At 42.3% G+C, this 17,471-nt stretch overlaps 1 protein-coding gene and 2 long non-coding RNA genes across 4 annotated transcripts in view; 2 read left to right on the top strand and 1 right to left on the bottom strand.

Moving 5' to 3' along the window:
- KPNA2 (karyopherin subunit alpha 2) overlaps positions 1–7,175 on the top strand; it is a 9,458-nt gene extending 2,283 nt beyond the window's left edge. The window contains exons 1-9 of one of the 2 annotated variants that reach the window (XM_019542372.1): positions 16–160; positions 854–942; positions 1,841–2,109; positions 3,039–3,133; positions 3,240–3,503; positions 4,275–4,508; positions 5,718–5,900; positions 6,263–6,412; positions 6,594–7,175. In XM_019542372.1, coding sequence (XP_019397917.1) covers positions 26–160; positions 854–942; positions 1,841–2,109; positions 3,039–3,133; positions 3,240–3,503; positions 4,275–4,508; positions 5,718–5,900; positions 6,263–6,412; positions 6,594–6,686 — 1,512 coding nt within the window. In that variant the 5' untranslated portion in view covers positions 16–25 and the 3' untranslated portion in view covers positions 6,687–7,175. Of the gene's footprint in view, positions 1–15; positions 161–853; positions 943–1,840; positions 2,110–3,038; positions 3,134–3,239; positions 3,504–4,274; positions 4,509–5,717; positions 5,901–6,262; positions 6,413–6,593 lie in introns of those variants that run through there. The other variant, XM_019542371.1, reaches the window with a different exon arrangement.
- A 1,602-nt stretch (positions 7,176–8,777) lies between these two features.
- LOC109314968 lies at positions 8,778–12,347 on the bottom strand. Its single transcript, XR_002102400.1, has 2 exons — positions 11,081–12,347; positions 8,778–11,050 (listed from the first exon to the last, which is right to left on the bottom strand). It is a non-coding gene; the product is annotated as an uncharacterized LOC109314968 (long non-coding RNA).
- LOC109314969 lies at positions 8,783–16,221 on the top strand. The gene is made up of 3 exons (XR_002102401.1): positions 8,783–9,088; positions 13,014–13,019; positions 16,210–16,221. It is a non-coding gene; the product is annotated as an uncharacterized LOC109314969 (long non-coding RNA).
- Positions 16,222–17,471: the final 1,250 nt, after the last annotated feature.

A 17,471-nucleotide genomic window follows, 5' to 3' on the forward strand; every position in this document is an offset into this window, starting at 1 on the left:
GACAATTTCCTTTTCCCCTCAGGAAATGCGGCGGCGGCGTATCGAAGTCAACGTGGAGTTGAGGAAAGCCAAGAAAGATGACCAGATGCTTAAAAGAAGAAATGTCAGCACTTTACCGGACGATGCCACTTCGCCTCTGCAGGAAAACAGGGGCAATCAGGTACCAGCAGCCTCGGTTTTGTAGGCTTCGGGGCTGGAAGGGACTTCGGGAGATCGGCGAGTGCAGCCCCCCGTCCCATGGTCAGGAAGTCAGCCGGGGTCAAAGGGTCCCAGGAGGATAAGCATCCAAAAGTGTCTCTCCAATTGCAACAGGTTACGGCTTACTCCGGACTAGGGCTGGTCTTTCTCTTGGCACTGAAAATCTTACGTGTACAGCGACTCCTCACTAAATGTAGTCGCGTTCCTGAAAAATGCGACGTTTGATCAGATTGCGCCGCAGTAGTGACCTGCAGCCAAATGACATTATAACCGAATGACTTTGAACAAACGTGTTTTCTAATAGATCAGCAGCGTAGTAGCGAAACCACGTCAACCGGGGCGAGGTTAAGTGAGGAGTACCTGTACTTGGGAAGAGCATGCGCCAACTGCAGGGGCCTCCTCAGCCTGGCGAAGGGTTTTTAAATCCGAAAGTTTGGTAAAAGATATTTTCCAACTATTTTAAGCTGGTCTAATAAAGGATAGTGGATTCACCCAAAGAACCTTGAGTACCTGTACGGCACCGTATTTAGACCTGGTGCCTTACACATGATGTCAAAAGCACAACACCATAGGTCCTTACCAAACCAGAGAGAAACTTCTTACAAAGTTTCTACTCCTACCATAGTTCTTAAAACTGTTCCTATCCCACGGACAGGTCTGTGCACACTGGTCTGTCGAAGAAATAGTCAAAGGAATTAGCAGTAGCAACACGGAACTTCAGTTGCAGGCTACGCAGGCCGCAAGGTAAGCGACTTGATGTAAGTGTCATTTAGTGACTGGGGATAAGGAACGGGGTTTAACTCCGCAGAGCAAAAGCACCAGACATAAAGCTGAGATTTTGGCAAGTTAATATTGGGCAAATATTGCTAATAGTAAATAAATAATGCTGTATTATCTGGCCTCAGGTAAGTAAACGAGTTCTCTGAGCAGCAGTCGGTATTCAAGGGACTGAGCGTAAATGGAATTACACAAGCTCTGTGATCTCTGAATATTTAGAGGTGTTCTCTGAGCATGAGACTTAACCTGGCACTTGAACTGTACTTTTCCTTCTGTCTCATGGTCTTACAAGTGACATGGATGTTGGAAGTGTCAGATTTTTTTTATCCTCGGCTCTGTAGAGGTGGTGGGTATTGCAATTTATTTGTAAGGCTAGGATATGAGATACTAGTGCTAAGGAGCATTCCCTCAGCTTAATGCATGAAAGTGGAGGTGAATGAGGGAGAAAGCATCCTAGAGTGTTGGTTCCAAATATAGCATAATAGTTGAAGTTTGAAAAGTCCTGCACAATGATGTAGGAGGATGATTACCTGAGATGGTAGTGCAGTTTCTGGCAGTTATTGCCATTTACTTCAAGCAGTTCCAGTGCATTATTACTCTTCCACAACCATGTAGCTTAGCTTAATTTCAGATTTTTTTTAACAGTTTCAGTACAAAGTTGGATCTGTCAAAAGCAGTCTTTAAACCACTTAATGTAGTGTTCAGCTAGTCTTTATTGAACTTCTTTGGATGTTTGCCACTGTTGGAGGGATATCTTTTAAAGTAAAACTTGAGTCTTATGTTGACTAAATTGGAATCTACTGTTCAGGTTGTAGTAGACAAAAAAAAAAAAAAAAATAACTCCCTGTGTTTGTTTCTGTCTTAGGAAACTGCTGTCCAGAGAGAAACAGCCCCCCATAGACAACATAATTCGGGCTGGCTTGATCCCCAAGCTTGTCTCCTTTTTAGGGAGAGCAGACTGTAGCCCTATTCAGTTTGAATCTGCTTGGGCACTTACTAACATTGCTTCTGGCACGTCGGAGCAAACAAAGGCTGTAGTCGATGGTGGAGCCATACCAGCTTTTATCTCCCTGTTGGCTTCTCCTCATACTCACATCAGTGAACAGGCTGTGTGGGCTTTAGGAAACATAGCAGGTATGTCAGTGTGCTGCACTTGCATTATTTTCAGGCCAATTAATTTATGAGGGAAAGTCACTGGGACCCAGAGTTTCAAAACTGTTCATGTCTTCCCTGCCTAATATGCAGAACTCTTCCAAAAATCTGAACCTGGGTGTCTAGCAAAAAAAGCCTGGCACGCAAACAAGGAGTGGGTCAGCTACAGCTGCTTGTCTTTTGGCTAGCAGTTGTATCTACTACGACTTCTAGCAGGACTTGGTAACCTACGGGGTGTTGCTATTTGACAGGACTCTTCTATCTTAGTGCTGTCTGATCTTTAAAGTCTTCTGAGGAAATTCTGCTTAATCCTGAAACTGAAATATGTGAGAGAGGGGGCCTTTTGGGAGGAGATAACACATTACTTTGTGAATGCTAGGTCATCAAAGGAGTACACTAGCAAACCACATCATACTGGTGTCTGAGTTCTAGACTTAGTGGAACTTTGTATTTTATACTTGAATCCCAGCAAGTCTTCAAATAAAATTGTTGCTGCAAAGTCGTCTTAATGCTACAATGACTGCTTTGTGTACTTAAGAGGAGGAATTTGTGCTATAATTGACACATTTCAGCCAGCATCTCTCACTTTTATATCAAATGACAAACTAAAGATTTCAGCTTCTAAAAACTGGATTAAAATAGCATTCTAAAAGTAACTAAATTGGTGCCTTATTATTGAAGAAATGGCAAGAGGTGGATATCAAGTATGTTTTAAAGTTTTCCATCAACTCTTACTATTTGTCTACTTGTTGAAATCCCCTCTAAATCAAATCACCGACTGTTTCAGGTTCAGTGCTGTACTGCCTGGTAAAATGCAGTTTTATAAAGGAGTGGGTTATATTTGTGTGTAGACTGTAAACTGTTGCTTGACACTTCCTGTTATTGACATGGATCTCTCTTCTGGCTTTCAGGTGATGGTTCTGCCTACAGGGACTTAGTTATTAAATATGGTGCAATTGACCCACTGCTGGCTCTTCTTGCTGTTCCTGATCTCTCTTCTCTAGCAGTAAGTATGCATCATGAATTAAATCATTGCTGTATCAGTTCATTGCCTCAGATCATTAAATCCATCTGAAGAAGAAGCTAATAAAAATTGTGTGCTGCTTCTTCAGTCAGGATACCTGCGCAATGCTACCTGGACCATTTCAAACCTGTGCCGTAATAAGAATCCTGCACCACCCATAGATGCTGTTGAGCAGATTCTTCCCACTTTAGTTCGTCTACTGCACCACAACGACCATGAGGTTTTGGCTGACACGTGCTGGGCGGTTTCCTACCTTACAGATGGTTCTAATGATAGAATTGAAGTAGTAGTGAAAACTGGACTTGTGCCACAACTTGTGAAGCTCCTGGGATGTGCTGAACTGCCAATAGTGGTAAGATCATAGCAAGTAGAAATACCTTGAGCCCATAATTCTTTGGCTGTTGAGCGATTTAAAGGATAAAACAATGAACAGAAGTGGCTACAAAACAACAGTGAGCTACTTCAGGGAGCTGAAAGAATGTCTGTAAAATATGGGTGACTTCTGCAGAGACAGGAGTTCAAAAACTACTGGAAAGTCTTCGTCTGAAGTATGGAGGAACTTTGCATGAGAACTTCACTCATCTGTAACATTTATGGTAGTGTTCTCTGCAGCTGGCAGTTGCAAAAAAAGTAGTTGGCTAAATGTCATTGTAGTCCAATTGAGTCTTAAAGTCTGGAATGTTGTGTCATAATCCATGCTTTCAAATTTGGTCACTTGTTTCAGTTAGGTAATCGGAACAGGCTGTCAGTGATGGTACTTGCTAATGCCCATTAGAATGGCTGCCCTACCAGGGGCAGTATTTGATAATGAAACCTAGTAAAGGAGCAAGGGAATCCCAAAACTAGTATTAATGCTGTTAGAGTCTGGGTTCTAGGCATCCAACTTCACGTTTACTCCTTCCTCTAGCACTTGTCCAAAGTCCCAGCGTAGACATTAGCCTCAGCATCTGCCTCACTTGGACTGTTTTAAATTTGTTCGGTAAAGTGAATGCAAAGGTCTTCTGTGGAACATGGTTTCTTAACTATATGTGCTAGTAGTAATAACTGGGTGGCTTTGTCCTTTAGGTATTACAACTAACAGTTACAAATAGTACAATGTAACTTAATGGGTTTTTTTAAATAGACTCCTTCATTAAGAGCCATAGGAAACATTGTCACGGGCACTGATGAGCAAACGCAGCTTGTTATTGATTCAGGAGCACTAGCTGTCTTCCCAAGCCTGCTCAGTCACCACAAAAACAACATTCAGAAAGAAGCAGCGTGGACCATGTCCAACATCACTGCTGGACGTCAGGACCAGATCCAGCAAGTTATAGATCATGGACTTGTTCCATTTCTTATTGGAGTGCTGAGAAAGGTAAAATCTAACTTCCCTTACATAGTTAGAATCTTAAATTGAGGTTGAAGACCCATCGCTGGCTCATGCTGACAGATTATATATAAGGGTGACAGCTGTTAACTAGAGTTGTGCAAAGCTTCGGGTGCTGATTCAATTCGGAGGAGATTCGGCCCGATTCATTGGCCAAATCTCCCAATCCAAATAGGTTCAGGGGACCAAATTAAAAGGTCTGAATAGATTCAGAGCTCTCCGAGTCTTCGGAAAAGATTGAGAGAGCTTTGACTCGGTCAGTCCCTGGTGGCTGCAGCAGGAAGCTGGAGCTGGACTCAGAACTGGTAAGTAGGAGGTGGGGAATCCCAGCCCCTGCCCACCCCAGCTCCCAGCCCTTTACGAAAAAGCCCCAACTCACCACGTGCTGCAGGGCGGGGGGTGATACCTGCTGCCCCACACTGCATGGGGGCATCTGCACAAGTCCCCTGCCTTGGCTCTGGCCCATTAAGAGAAAAAAAATGAGGAAAAACCCCAGGATTTGCTATTCCTGGAGCAGCCTTGGGGCTCTGGGGGGCTAGTGCAGAGCTCCCCACATGGTGGGGAGCAGCGGGGATCACCCCCCACCGAGCAGCAACAATGAGTCCCCAGGGGGTTTTGTCTTTTTTTTACTTAAAGGGCTGGAACTGGGGCGGGAGGCTCATGACCGAGCCCCCCTTGCAGCATGGAGCACTGTGGGGACAGCAGGAGTCACCCCCTGCCTGGTAGCACCCGACGAATCGGGGGGGTTTTTTTCTAAATGTGGGAGCTAGGGCAGGCGGGGCAGCCACTGCCAAACTGGAAGAGTGGGCAAGGGATGGGCCTGCATGATTCGGAGATTCAGCAGGAGCCGAATCTCCAAATTGGATTCAGCCAAATAAATTTGGGAATGATTCAAATTACCAAATAGAATCACTGTCCTCCGAATTGGCTGAATCTGAAGTGAATATTAGCTGCTTCTCATAGTCCTACTGTTAATGGCTTAAGTTACTTTAGTCAAAGCTCTTGCATGTAGAGCAAACAGTATATTTTACTCAAACGTTTGGCATCTTTGTCATGATCTTAGTCTGTAAACCTTGAGCATAGCTCATTTCATACTGTCCAAAATACCACAGGCACTCTTGCATATAGAAAGACCACAGTGGTCTTGGGAGCATAAGCACTAATAACTACATATCCTTCTCTTACTTTTTGAAACAGGGGGATTTCAAGTCACAAAAAGAAGCAGTATGGGCTGTAACCAACTATACAAGTGGTGGAACAATTGACCAGATCATATATCTTGTTCAGGCTGGTGCTCTAGAACCATTATTGAATCTCTTGTCAGCTAAGGACAGCAAAACTGTACTAGTTATTCTGGATGCTGTTTCTAATATTTTCTCGGTAAGTAGACCAAGGACAATCCACTGTGGCCTATCATATAACAATTTAACTGTTATTCCAGTAATTGGTGACTGGGGTTTATCAGAGAAGTCTTCCTTAGCACGTTTTGTTCCATTCATTTCAGTTGTCAGTGCCATCTATAGAGTTATGGTATAGTAGTTTGTCTTGATTGCATTAGGAACAAGGCTACAGTTCTTGGCTACTAAACTTGTTTTCACTGTCTAAAAAGCTGCATGCTCCAAGCAGGAAGAAATCTTACCTGATAAACAGCCAGTTTGCTGTAGTAACCAAGTGTGCTATCTTCTAGCACAGCATACCTGCAGCAGTATTGTTACTAGACCTTAACAAGTAATTCTCTGCAGGCTGCCGAGAAAATTGGTGAGACTGAAAAACTCTGTCTCATGATCGAGGAATGTGGAGGTCTAGACAGAATTGAAGCTCTCCAGTCTCATGAAAATGAACAGGTGTACAAGGCCTCCTCAAGCCTGATTGAGAAGTACTTCTCAGCAGAGGTGAGTAACTGAAAGAGCATTAAATAAGGTTGGTTTGTTGGTTGGTTGGTTTGTTGGTTGGTTGGTTGGTTCGGTTCGGTTCGGTTCGTTTCTGGTTCTTTTTTTTAGCTCGTCTTCACATAATAATGTTTCAACCTTTTAAAGCATTTGTTTGTTTCATACATCTTTCCTTCTCTTGTAGGAAGAGGAAGACCAAAATGTTGTGCCAGACTCTACTGCAGATGGCTACACCTTCCAGATTCAGGGCAGTGCTCCTGACACTTTCAACTTTTAGATTTTGTCTGTATTGCAACTAACCTCATCTGAGTACCTCTTCTACTTGTCTTAATGTCTTCACTAATCTTTTTTTACTGTCTTTTTCTATGTGACTTGTAAGGTAGCACTTTGTACGATTGAGCATACTTGAACAGTTCAAACGTGTACATACATGAATCTTACTGTAAATTTCAATCTTTCTTGAAGTACGCCTGTAAATACTGTAATTCCAGTTTCCTACTTATTAATGTGATTTCAGCATAGATCTTGGCTAATATTCCAAATAGCCTTGAGGCCATAAGAGTAGATGCAGGCATTGGTTTTAATTTTTTTTTTGTGGTGTTATATCCTTGTGGGTGCAGAGAATTTGGGAAAAGAGTATAAATTGGTGCAACTTTTTCTCTTACTATGCACCAAGTAGCTTGTCATGGTGAAGTCATCAATAGTGTGAATAAGCTTTTAAAGAAAATCTGTGTTCAAAGGTCAATAAAGTGGTATAGGAACACAACTTGGACTGTGTAGAGTGCCTCTTTTTTCCTCCCCCCCACCCCCCAAGAAAATGTGGCAAACTTAATGTGCAAATGGGGGTAAGAATAAGTAGTCTTGGTAAGCACCCTCTTCCTCCTAAGGTCAGGGTAGAAGAATGGGTTCTTAATCTACTTTGACTGGCATACTGCAACAAAATTCAGTATTCTCAACCAGGGTGCTGGAGATTAAGCAGATAAGATAAGCAAATAAGCTGGCTCAGGCTTATCCCTGGGGGGGGCGGGGTGGAAATCATCCAGCCTGAATGCAAGAAGGTAATATGTAGAAACAAGTCTGGCTTTTCTTTGTTTCTTAAATTTGATGTCATTCAGTTCACAAGACTCCATTGAAGGGGGGGACCTTAAGTCTAATGAAGAGGGGGAGGGGTATCCAAAAAAAGGTTGAGAACCAATGTAGTATACAATGGGTCTAAGTGGTGGGAACTCAACAACTACCTGAAGTTGGAGCACTTTTACAGCGCAACTCTTGGTTACTTCACATATTGACTGTCAAGGACTTGGAACATTGCTGCATAACATGGAGTTTAACAAAGTTCCTTTTTGTTTGGTGCTGTTGGGGTGTTTATACATGTACCACAGGAGAAGGAGGGCACTTTAATTAGAGTGGCTCCGAGAGTTGGAGTGTCATGTATCAGCATCCCCGCACTTGCAAATGGTGTTGGAGCACTTTAACTAGTTTTGAAGCATGGGGGCACTGATATGAGACCTTGGAGTGAGTGGAGTGTGGTAATTAACACGTTCCAACAGACTCGATTTTAATCAAGCCTGCTCCAACGCACTGTAATTACAGAGTAGTGTTGGAGCAGCTTTGCTGCTCATGTCTAAGGGCCCTTGCTGTTCTAAGCTTGGCTACTCCACCTGTGACTGCCAAGGACTTAGTTGACATAATATTGCTGCATAAAATGGAGTTTAACAAAGTTCAGTGTTTAGTGCTGCTACCAGTTGTCTTGTTTCACCTCCAGTCAACCTCAGACCCACTCCAAGGGGCAGATTCTAGACTATGGGCAAATGCTCCAAGTGCAGCAAATTTAAGGTTAGGCTGAGTACAGAGCATCTGATGGATAGTAGCTGTCTGTCCATTCTTTGTTTGAGGTTTAGCTTTCTCTTTCTGCAGGATGAGTGAGTAAATAAGTATGTTGCAGTAGCTGCTCCCTGGTAGGCCCTTGTTGCAATCTGATCACTTTTCTCCGTACTGGAGAAATGTGATGCCATGGCTGCCATTCTTTCAGCATCCTTAGTGGTGAGCCTTTGAATTGTTATCAAACCTCTAGTGTGAGTGCATGGGAAAGGAAAACAATGCTGTATGTACAACGCTGCTTCTTTGATGGTTGACATGTTAAGTGTCCTAAATTGGAGTCTTGTTCTGGTGAATGAAAAAAATGTACGGTTAAGCCTGGAAAATTCCTTGTTACAGATACATATAGGCTGCATTGAAATCACTGTGATGCAAGAGTGACCTGGAGGATAGCAGTTTGAGTAACTTTTTCTTGTCAAAAGTAGCTTGGCTAGCACAGTGGGTTTTCTATGCCTGAAGAAGGGTGATTGCACCCAAAAGCTTGCAACAGTTTTTTTCCAACAACTCGGTCTAATAAAAGATATCGCATCCACTCGGAGAACCTTGCCTACAGTAGACTAAAGTATTCGTGGACTTTTAGTCTTTTATTTAGTCTGCTGTACTACTGAAAAGTGTCATTTGAATATAATGCAACATATCCAGTTTCTTGTTGACTTAAGAACTAAAACCCCAAGTTTGGAGGGGGGGAGGGAGGAGTTGAATGCATAATAAATTATCTGCTTCTGGTGATGGAACTACAAAAGCATCATACATGCAAGCAAAGTTAAATGTCTTTGTCTGCGTCTGAAAAGTCATCTTACAGTCGGCAGAAAAGTCAGGTATCTCTGCAGGAAATTAACATAATACAAATAGGAGGAACATTTAATGTTATGTGCAATTTTATTTTGGTCTACACTTCCAGATACGGGCATGTTGAATAATGGGGCTTTCACCTAGCTTTGCAACTGGCTTCTGTAGCCAGTTTGAACTTTTTAAAGAAAAAACCTTGCTGTAGGTATGATGGAATGCTAGAGGCTGCTAACGGACTTCAGCTGTTCAGGAAATACTCTAAATTACTGCTTGCTCTAGAGAATATGAGCAAGGCCAGCAACGTGGAATGTGTTACTCTTGGTTCGAAAATGTAACTTAAGAATTTAGTGCTGACTCCAATTCAGAGCGGTTCTCCCTGTTATCTTTCTCCCACTGCACCTTCATTTACTGTTAAAATGATCCACCTCTTACTGTTGAAATTAAAGCAGTCCTAAAACCCAGTATATCTAAATTGCCTTTCTCTTCAGCTTTCTGGGTTCCAGCACTTTAAGGGATGAAAGGGGTAAGTCAGGTTTTCGGATAGTAACTTTTATAATGCTAAACCTGAACTGTGTGTGATAATGTTTTAGTGACCTACTTCCCATGTAGATGTACATTGAAACTTAACCACGTGTTGTGTGTCCATCTCTCAGCCACAAATAGTTGACTATATTTGTAAACTGAATCAGTGTGTGATCACTTGGTCTCAAGCTGGTGTGCAAGACTTGCTCGCATTGGCTCTGTAATCTTTCCTGCTTCACCACCTGTTACTGCTGCATCCGCTAGGAGTTGCGCATTCCTGTTAAAGATGACCTGGTAGAATTGTTGAGACTTGATGTAATGAAGAACAGGTGGACTTTAACCTAGCTTATAGATGGGGACCTACTTAATTTGTGACAGCTGCCTCCAGATTGCATGGTCCTGGTGTGGTGTTGGGTGCCACTTTCACGGCAGAATGTAGTGTCCCATCCTGTCCCCACCACCCATGCCTCTGGCTGAGGGGCCACAGAAGTCCCATCTTTCCTTGGAGACTGGCAGATATCTCCAGGGAGGGGTGGGATTTTCAAGGCCCTTTGGCCAGAGCTGTGGAGGGCCCTCCCACCACGCACTGCTGCAAAAATCTCACCCCGTCTTCCAGGACACCAGGACTTCCCACCTCTGTTTACCAGTCCTCCCTGGCACCCCCAGCTTGCTGGCCATCTTCCCACTTTTTTGTGATGCCTGCATCTTTTCACGGAGGACCTACCAAATTTGTGTTTGTTTTTTTTCACAACCTTGTGAATGTGGTAGGTTCCTCATTTCAGCAATTGTCTGAACTTGGCATTTGCATTTAGTAACACTTGGCCAATAAAATCTTGATTGCTCCATTATTGAAAAGCCCTAATAAAGATAAGATAATGGCATACAATTCAGGCTTTAGTTTTCAATCTCTTCACCTCTCCTTTATTCAGAAAGCTGGATGTCTTTTATCCTTAGAAGTTTTTAGAAGGATGAACTTCTGAATATGCATTGAGTGCAAGTGGTTCTGATGTTATAGTACTGTATTGTGGTGTTTTAAGACTTCATAAGCCAGCTAGGCATGGGGCTAGTTCATGTTTGAATGCGTGTGTTATCAGGCAGTATTGATGGTTCAGTAGGTGGCACTGTTTTGCTTCCACTTGCCTGGCATGGGGGTGCAGGGCACTGTATACTTGTAGGGAAAGTTTAATGCATGATCAGCAAAAAATGGTTTGTAATCCTGTTAGGGATAGAGGGGGTGTTAGCACAGGTTTCGTTTAGCCTAGTTCACATCACTGTACAGATTTCCCCCATCCTGCAGCCCACACCACCATAAATTCAGTTTTAAATATTTGGCTTGCTGTTTTCAGGACACCCTGAAAATGGTAGGTCCAGGCAAGCTTGATATCCTTGCTATAAGGACCTTTCAAGTTCTCAACATGAACAATGCTCTAGAGATGCACAAAGGATTTATACCTTCCTGCTTTATGCACAAAGGATTTACACCTTCCTGCTTTATGCTTGTGAAAGATATTGGTACTTAAAGTCTGCCCAGGCAGTATGGTCTCATCAGTGTTGTATCTGATGTTCTGGGATACGTACATAACTATTATGCAATGCAGATTTCCCCACTGAAGTCTAAACTGAGTTCAGATTCTCTACCTCTCAACTTACTACTGCCCCCACCCTGGTTCAGAACAGAGGGAGGGTGGAACAGCTCCTTCCTGTTTCCAAACCTTCCACTTCTTCCTAAATGCTTATAAAATAAAGACCTTAGGTGCCAAAACCCTCAAATATTTCTTCTTTGGGGTTAATCTTATCATTTAACCCTCCATTACTATCATTTAGGGGGAGGGTTTGTTTAAATTATGAAATGGAGCGTACTGAAAATCTGATGCTTTATTAAAGTACTTATGAATGTTAGTTTAAAAAATACTTCTGGCTTCTGAAGACAATATCCTTTAATGTTACTTTGTCATATGTTTTGGGTTTCATCTGTGTTGTAGGATTTGGGGCCATGCTCGTGGTCATAGGCTATGTATGAAGTGTTCCACTAGGGGGTGCTATCATCAATCCCAAACATCTTTTCATTCACTTCTTAACAGGTTGATGGCTCTTGCAGGGCGGTCAGACAAGCGTGTTAAACTCTTTCTCTAAATGCATTGGGGAGACTGAGGGAGAACCTCTTGAGGGATCCATATCGGGTCTAATTTAATAGAAATAACAAGAATTCTTTGATGCATTTAATTGACGCAACAAAAAATAACGTTCCTTTTTTAAGTGTAATATTGCCTAATTTACTTAACATCCAGGGAAAATATCCCCTGCTCTTTGCAATAATTGCATGGGAACAGACTTGCATTTAAACTTTTTTAACACTGTTTGCTTAGTGTTTATATAAAGCAAAGAGTATCTGGGGTATCTGCTGAATGGTATTGACCTGCTTCTACTTTTACTTTTATTTTCTTTAGTAGAAATATTCAACATATCTAGCCCATGGGATGAGACTGCAGATTTTCCTCAGGTTGTTTTTGTGGCTCCACAATTTAATTAGTAGAAGAATAAAATCTTTTTATATTCAAGAATAAAGTGTCTGTTGTAGAATCCCTGCCCTGTCCACTTCGTGACTCACCTCCGAGAAGCCTTGCTTTTCAGAAGCGCGTGCCTGGACAAGTGGGGATTAGCAGAGGCGATTATGTTTTGGGTGAGTAACTTCCCTAGAAGGAGAATATCCAGATGTTCCACTTCTGAGGTTGGGGTCACAAATGCCTATTAAGATGGTCACTGAAGCCATGCTTCCCCACTCACCAAATTGGGAGTCGTATCCTCATTCTGTCGGGCTGGCTGCTTTTGGAGATGCAGGATACTGGCTAATGGATTGCTGGTATGAGTCAATTTGGCAGTACCTATGTACTAAAAAAAACAATACTTTTTTGGCAAATGGGCTTGCATGTAGATGCTACCACTTTCCCTTTCTGCAGAGAGAAGGGAAGGTTTGAGTCTGAAGTCTCTGCTGAAGTTTCTCCACTTCTAAAATTGGGGGTAGGAGAATGCCAGCCGAACCATTTAGGCAGCAAGTGGAAGGTTTGGAAACAGGAAGGAGCTGTTGCACTGACTTTCTTGGCTTACTTCCTAGCCTAGTTGGGTCTGTAAAAAGTGCTAAGCATTTTAGTTCTGTTCAGTAACGTGTCCTTTCAGTAAAGGCCCCATCCACTGGGCCAGAGTGAAGGAACTCCTTTCAATTATCACCTAAAAAGGGATTCTAACTAGGTGTAATGGGATGAGAGAAAGCACAAGGAAAATCTATTTCTGAATGTCAGAAAAAAATTATTGCCAGTCAGGTGCATTAGCCTGTGAAATACTCTTCCAAGTGACGTGGCAACAGCACCTTCCTATAGGATGTTTAAATTAGATTGAACAAGAAGAAACGGCTCGGCAGTGACTGGTGGAGGGATTACAAATGAGCAGCTGGTCTCTTCTGTCTTGGTGTTCTCAATATCCCCATATGGGCACACTGAGATTCAAGAAGGTTATCTGCACTTAATCCTGGGCAAAGCTAGGCATTGAACCCCTAAGTCCTAATTTCCATTTCCTTCCTTTAACCAATAAACCTAATCATCTCATCATGGAAGGTAGATGTGGTAAGCCTTATTACATCATCCCTTTGCCCAGGATAGGACTGGACCAGGATACATGACATCTGTGATCTGAGGGGAAGCTGTGGCCTAATGATCTGAACACAAGATTGAGTGTCAAGAAAATGCTTGCAGTTTGGGGGACAGTGGTTACTGTCTTTACTTTATCTTACTCAAGGTAAAAGTAAAATATAAAGATCAATCCTGGCTCTTGAAATCTAATTTTGAGAGGAATGTATTGACTCTCACTTATATCTAACCAGACTCGCATTAACCTTTTTATGTAGGGGTTGGGCACCTAAAAGTAACTTGCTCTGAAGGAGATGCATTGGAAAATGAGGCTCAGGCTGGGTAGGTATTAAGACCGGCATCTAGCACCTAGCTCCTACTATGTTTAACTGAGCCGAGTACCTAACTCCTCTTAAAATCCAGCCAGAGCGTATCTAGAAGAAAAGCACTTGACCTGTTGAGATGTGAATCTGTCCACAATGGGAGAGCTTGCTTTCCTTTCCATTGATCCATATATGGCATGGCACTGACCCCAGAGTGGGGCAGAGTGTAAGTACACAGATGGCTAGAAGGGGTTCATTTTCTGCACATTTCCATAGCAGTTCATGTGGAGGACGGGTCACTGGATTCCAGTCCAGTTTCTGACTGCAGAGCGCTGTCCATCTCAGACAGACTCCAGGCAACGGACACTTTTCCACAGAAGCCAGGACGGTTCATGGAAGAGTGGTGGCCTCCTTCCAATTTGGAGCTCGCCTGCTGCCCAGGGGGAAAGGAGTCTGGGATTTAAAGGGATGGGAGGAGGAGAACAATTCTAAGATGGTGGAGAAAAGGAGTGTTAGTTTCTTAAAGTTGATCTTGCATGGCCAAATTAAAATATACTAATTGCATAAGATGGTGGGCTAAATCCACAAGTAAGGTATGCGTTACACATCTGGAAGAGAGTCTTCACTGATGGGATTGAGACCCTAAAGGTCAAATCCTGACTCAGCTGAAAAGCACTGGGAGTCTTGGCATTGGCTGTAGTAAGGTTAACTTCACTACAAGGGTCAGGAAAAAGTGTCGAGGTGCTCAATTTTTATGTTGCACCTTCCTACAGTGTGCCCTACAGTGTTACCTTTAATGCTTTTTGACCAGTATCTGAATATGACTTTTATTTTTTAAATAGATTACTAGGGTGATGGAAGAGATCCTCATTCGGTCTCTGGGACGGAGTCTCGGTAGACCTCAAACGTTCTGTATTGTATACCAGGTCATGTACAGGTTCAAAGCAGTGTAAGAGTTGCAATCCCATGGTATGTTTTACAGGCACATGGAAGAGTGGACGTACTGGTGGTATCAGAAAATCTTGAATCATCTCCAAGGTACTTTTCCATCATCCAAATCACTTCATTTTTACCCGCTATGTAAAACAGATGTAAAAATAGCTCTTTTATCAGTGGATGGCCACATAGATCTGGGCTGCAGAGGCCCCATTCCATTCAAAGCAATCCTGTGAAATCATTCTCAGAGTGCTGCTGTTAATCAGAAGCAGCAATTTAATGTTACATCCCCATGCCTCCCCACCCCTTCCCCCACTGCTCCCCCGTCCCAATCCAGAGCAGGAAACAACACTTGGCCAGAACTCAACCGTCTGACTCTTTTGGATAGACTCTCTAGGAATGGGGAGGGACTTGAATTCCCTCCATGTGTCATTTCCTTCCCCCTAATGGCTAGAAAAATAACATTGTTGTAGTCTCTAGAACTTACAAAAGGAGAGGACAAAAAAAAAATCCACTTGCATTTCTTTCAGAAGGGCAGGGTTACACAGTTTGAGTCAGAATGGGCAGATCTCTGTCTCCCATGTAGAAAAAGTATAAAGGGTGAAGTTCTCCCTTCTGTACTACTAGAAAATATCTCTGGATTGGGACCAGGGTTGGACTAGAGAGGAGGAGAATAAGGTGTGTGAGATCTGAATAGTTGGGAGAGAGGATGGGGGGGTGGGGAACAGCCACGACATTTAAGCCCAGAAGGAATGGAGTATCTGGTGAGTGTCTGGTGAAAACAGTTGTTCATAGCAAATAAATCATCTTGAAAATGAGAGTTAACTAACACCAAGTGGATCATTCAGGCCATCCCCTGCAGCCAAGGCATATTGTTCCCCATGGTGCCTTCTATGCTTTGTCCAGACTGGTTTTAAAATATTTTGTCAGGTATAACCAATAGCACATGCCTGCAGTTTAAATTGTGTTGAGAACGCCAGCTTTTATCTCCTACAAAGCACTGTAGATTTGCAGTGGTCGGTCTAAGTGAAGTGTTCCTTAGTTACAAACAAAAAAATACACATTTTAATCCCAGGAATAAGCATTAGAAAACATTCTACCAAAACAACGACCTAACTTGTAGCTAGGAATTAGCTGCCTTTACTGAATGTGGCTTAGACATGAACAACAACATAATGCCTTTCTAGCAAAGTTTTGTAGCAGCGAAATTGTGAAAGGCACTTTTACAGAACAAACGAGAGACTACTTGCTTCAAAGCCACGTGATCTGATCCTGAAGTCCTGATCGTACTGGGCTCTGACTGCAAGATCAAGGCCTGTATTTTGTCTGTAGGTGCTGGTATTAATACATAAATAGGCTGTTTTGCATTTCAGTTCCATTTCTCAGTGGGCTACCCATAGTATTGAGGTAGGATCAGAGGTATATGGGATGAGATGCATAGCTTCTGCTTCAGATTCCATTTAACACTAACTGGTCTCTTGACATTAAATGTCTATGGGTCTTCTGCCTGACTTGCAATCCCCATTGTAGATTCATTCTTAAATTACAAGTGTAATTTAACTGAACTAGGCTAGACATCACTGTTTTCACTACATACTTGGTAGTGAGACCATAGAAGCACATCCAGCACTACAAAATAACAGGTAATTGGGCAGGTCTCTTCTAAATCACTTGCACATTTGGATGGTTGGATGATGTTGTCTAATGTCAAGTACATAAGAAGCTTATACAGACTATAGGATATGTTAATGGATCATATGATATTATTATAAAATGCTGCTGATTTGGGAGAAAGTGAAAGGGAAACTGCATCTTGTTATAATCGATTCCACTGTGCTTTATTGCAGCGCTGCATCATAGGTTCTATTTTTGGTTACAGACACTGAAGTTTCGAATGTACATCTAAGTCGTCAACACTGTATGTGTGTATATAAATGTAATTTTAATACGGTGGTTCATACCTTTGGCAGTTAGCTTGGGTTCCATTTCCAACACTTACAATTTTGTCTTGCACCTTAATTCACACCACTTCACATTCAAGTAATTCCACTTCTCCATTATGAGGCTACAACAATACTTTCATACTTCCTGGGGTTATGATGTCTAGTTACCTATTGTCAAGTGCTTTAAGGTATTGCTATACTAAGTATACTATATTGTGATTCAGATCATTCCTCCTGAACTTAAATCTCAGGAGGCATTTCTCACAACATCCACATGCAAAATTGTCAGTGACCTAAAGGATCTATTTTCTCTAGACAGAATGAAGGAGCCACCTTAGGCTCCTTCATCTGAAACCACAACCTTACTGCTGGGGTTCTGTTTAGTTCGGTATGGTGTGTTTGGTGATGACCAGCACTGCAGGCTTCAGGAGAAGATGCATAGTCCCCTCCTGGGTAGACTTGGAATAACAGCTGTACTTTTAAATTCTCACTTAGTCCTTGATAACTTTCCTCTGCCTCTAAATTATGAGATTCTGTCCCTACTGTTCAGACCCTACATGGAGCACCTCAACAGTCACTGCTCAAGAAGGCATGATCTACCTTCCCTCATTGTAGATGGGTAATCAAATACCTTTGGCCTTCCTCTGAAGCATTCAATAGCAGCCACTGTTTAAAGCAGGGTACAGAACTAGACAGACCAAGAGTCTGACTTCGTACAGCATTCCTGATTTTAAAGTGTACAAAAAGTCTAGATTTGATGCATCAATTCCAAGGCTTGGTGGAATTAAGGCTTTAAATTCTGGTTTGTTTTTTTTTTATTTTTTTTTTTTTAATAACATCTACTTTTTGAAACTGGTGGTGAAGAATGACAGTGTAGAAGATATTAGGGGAAGACTAATGTCCCTGAATGTTTGAATACTCTGGAGTAGTAGAAAACTGGTTCATGTCAACTGTGCTAAAGAATCGTTCACACCAGTTGTCTCCCTGATAATGCTTAATTTTTTCAAAGTTACACTCTGCAGAAAATATATACTTTGTCAAGCTAACTTGC

The sequence above is a fragment of the Crocodylus porosus genome, unplaced genomic scaffold (genome assembly GCF_001723895.1).
Source record: "Crocodylus porosus isolate Cpor-Errol unplaced genomic scaffold, CroPor_comp1, whole genome shotgun sequence".
NCBI classification, from domain to species: Eukaryota; Metazoa; Chordata; order Crocodylia; family Crocodylidae; genus Crocodylus; species Crocodylus porosus.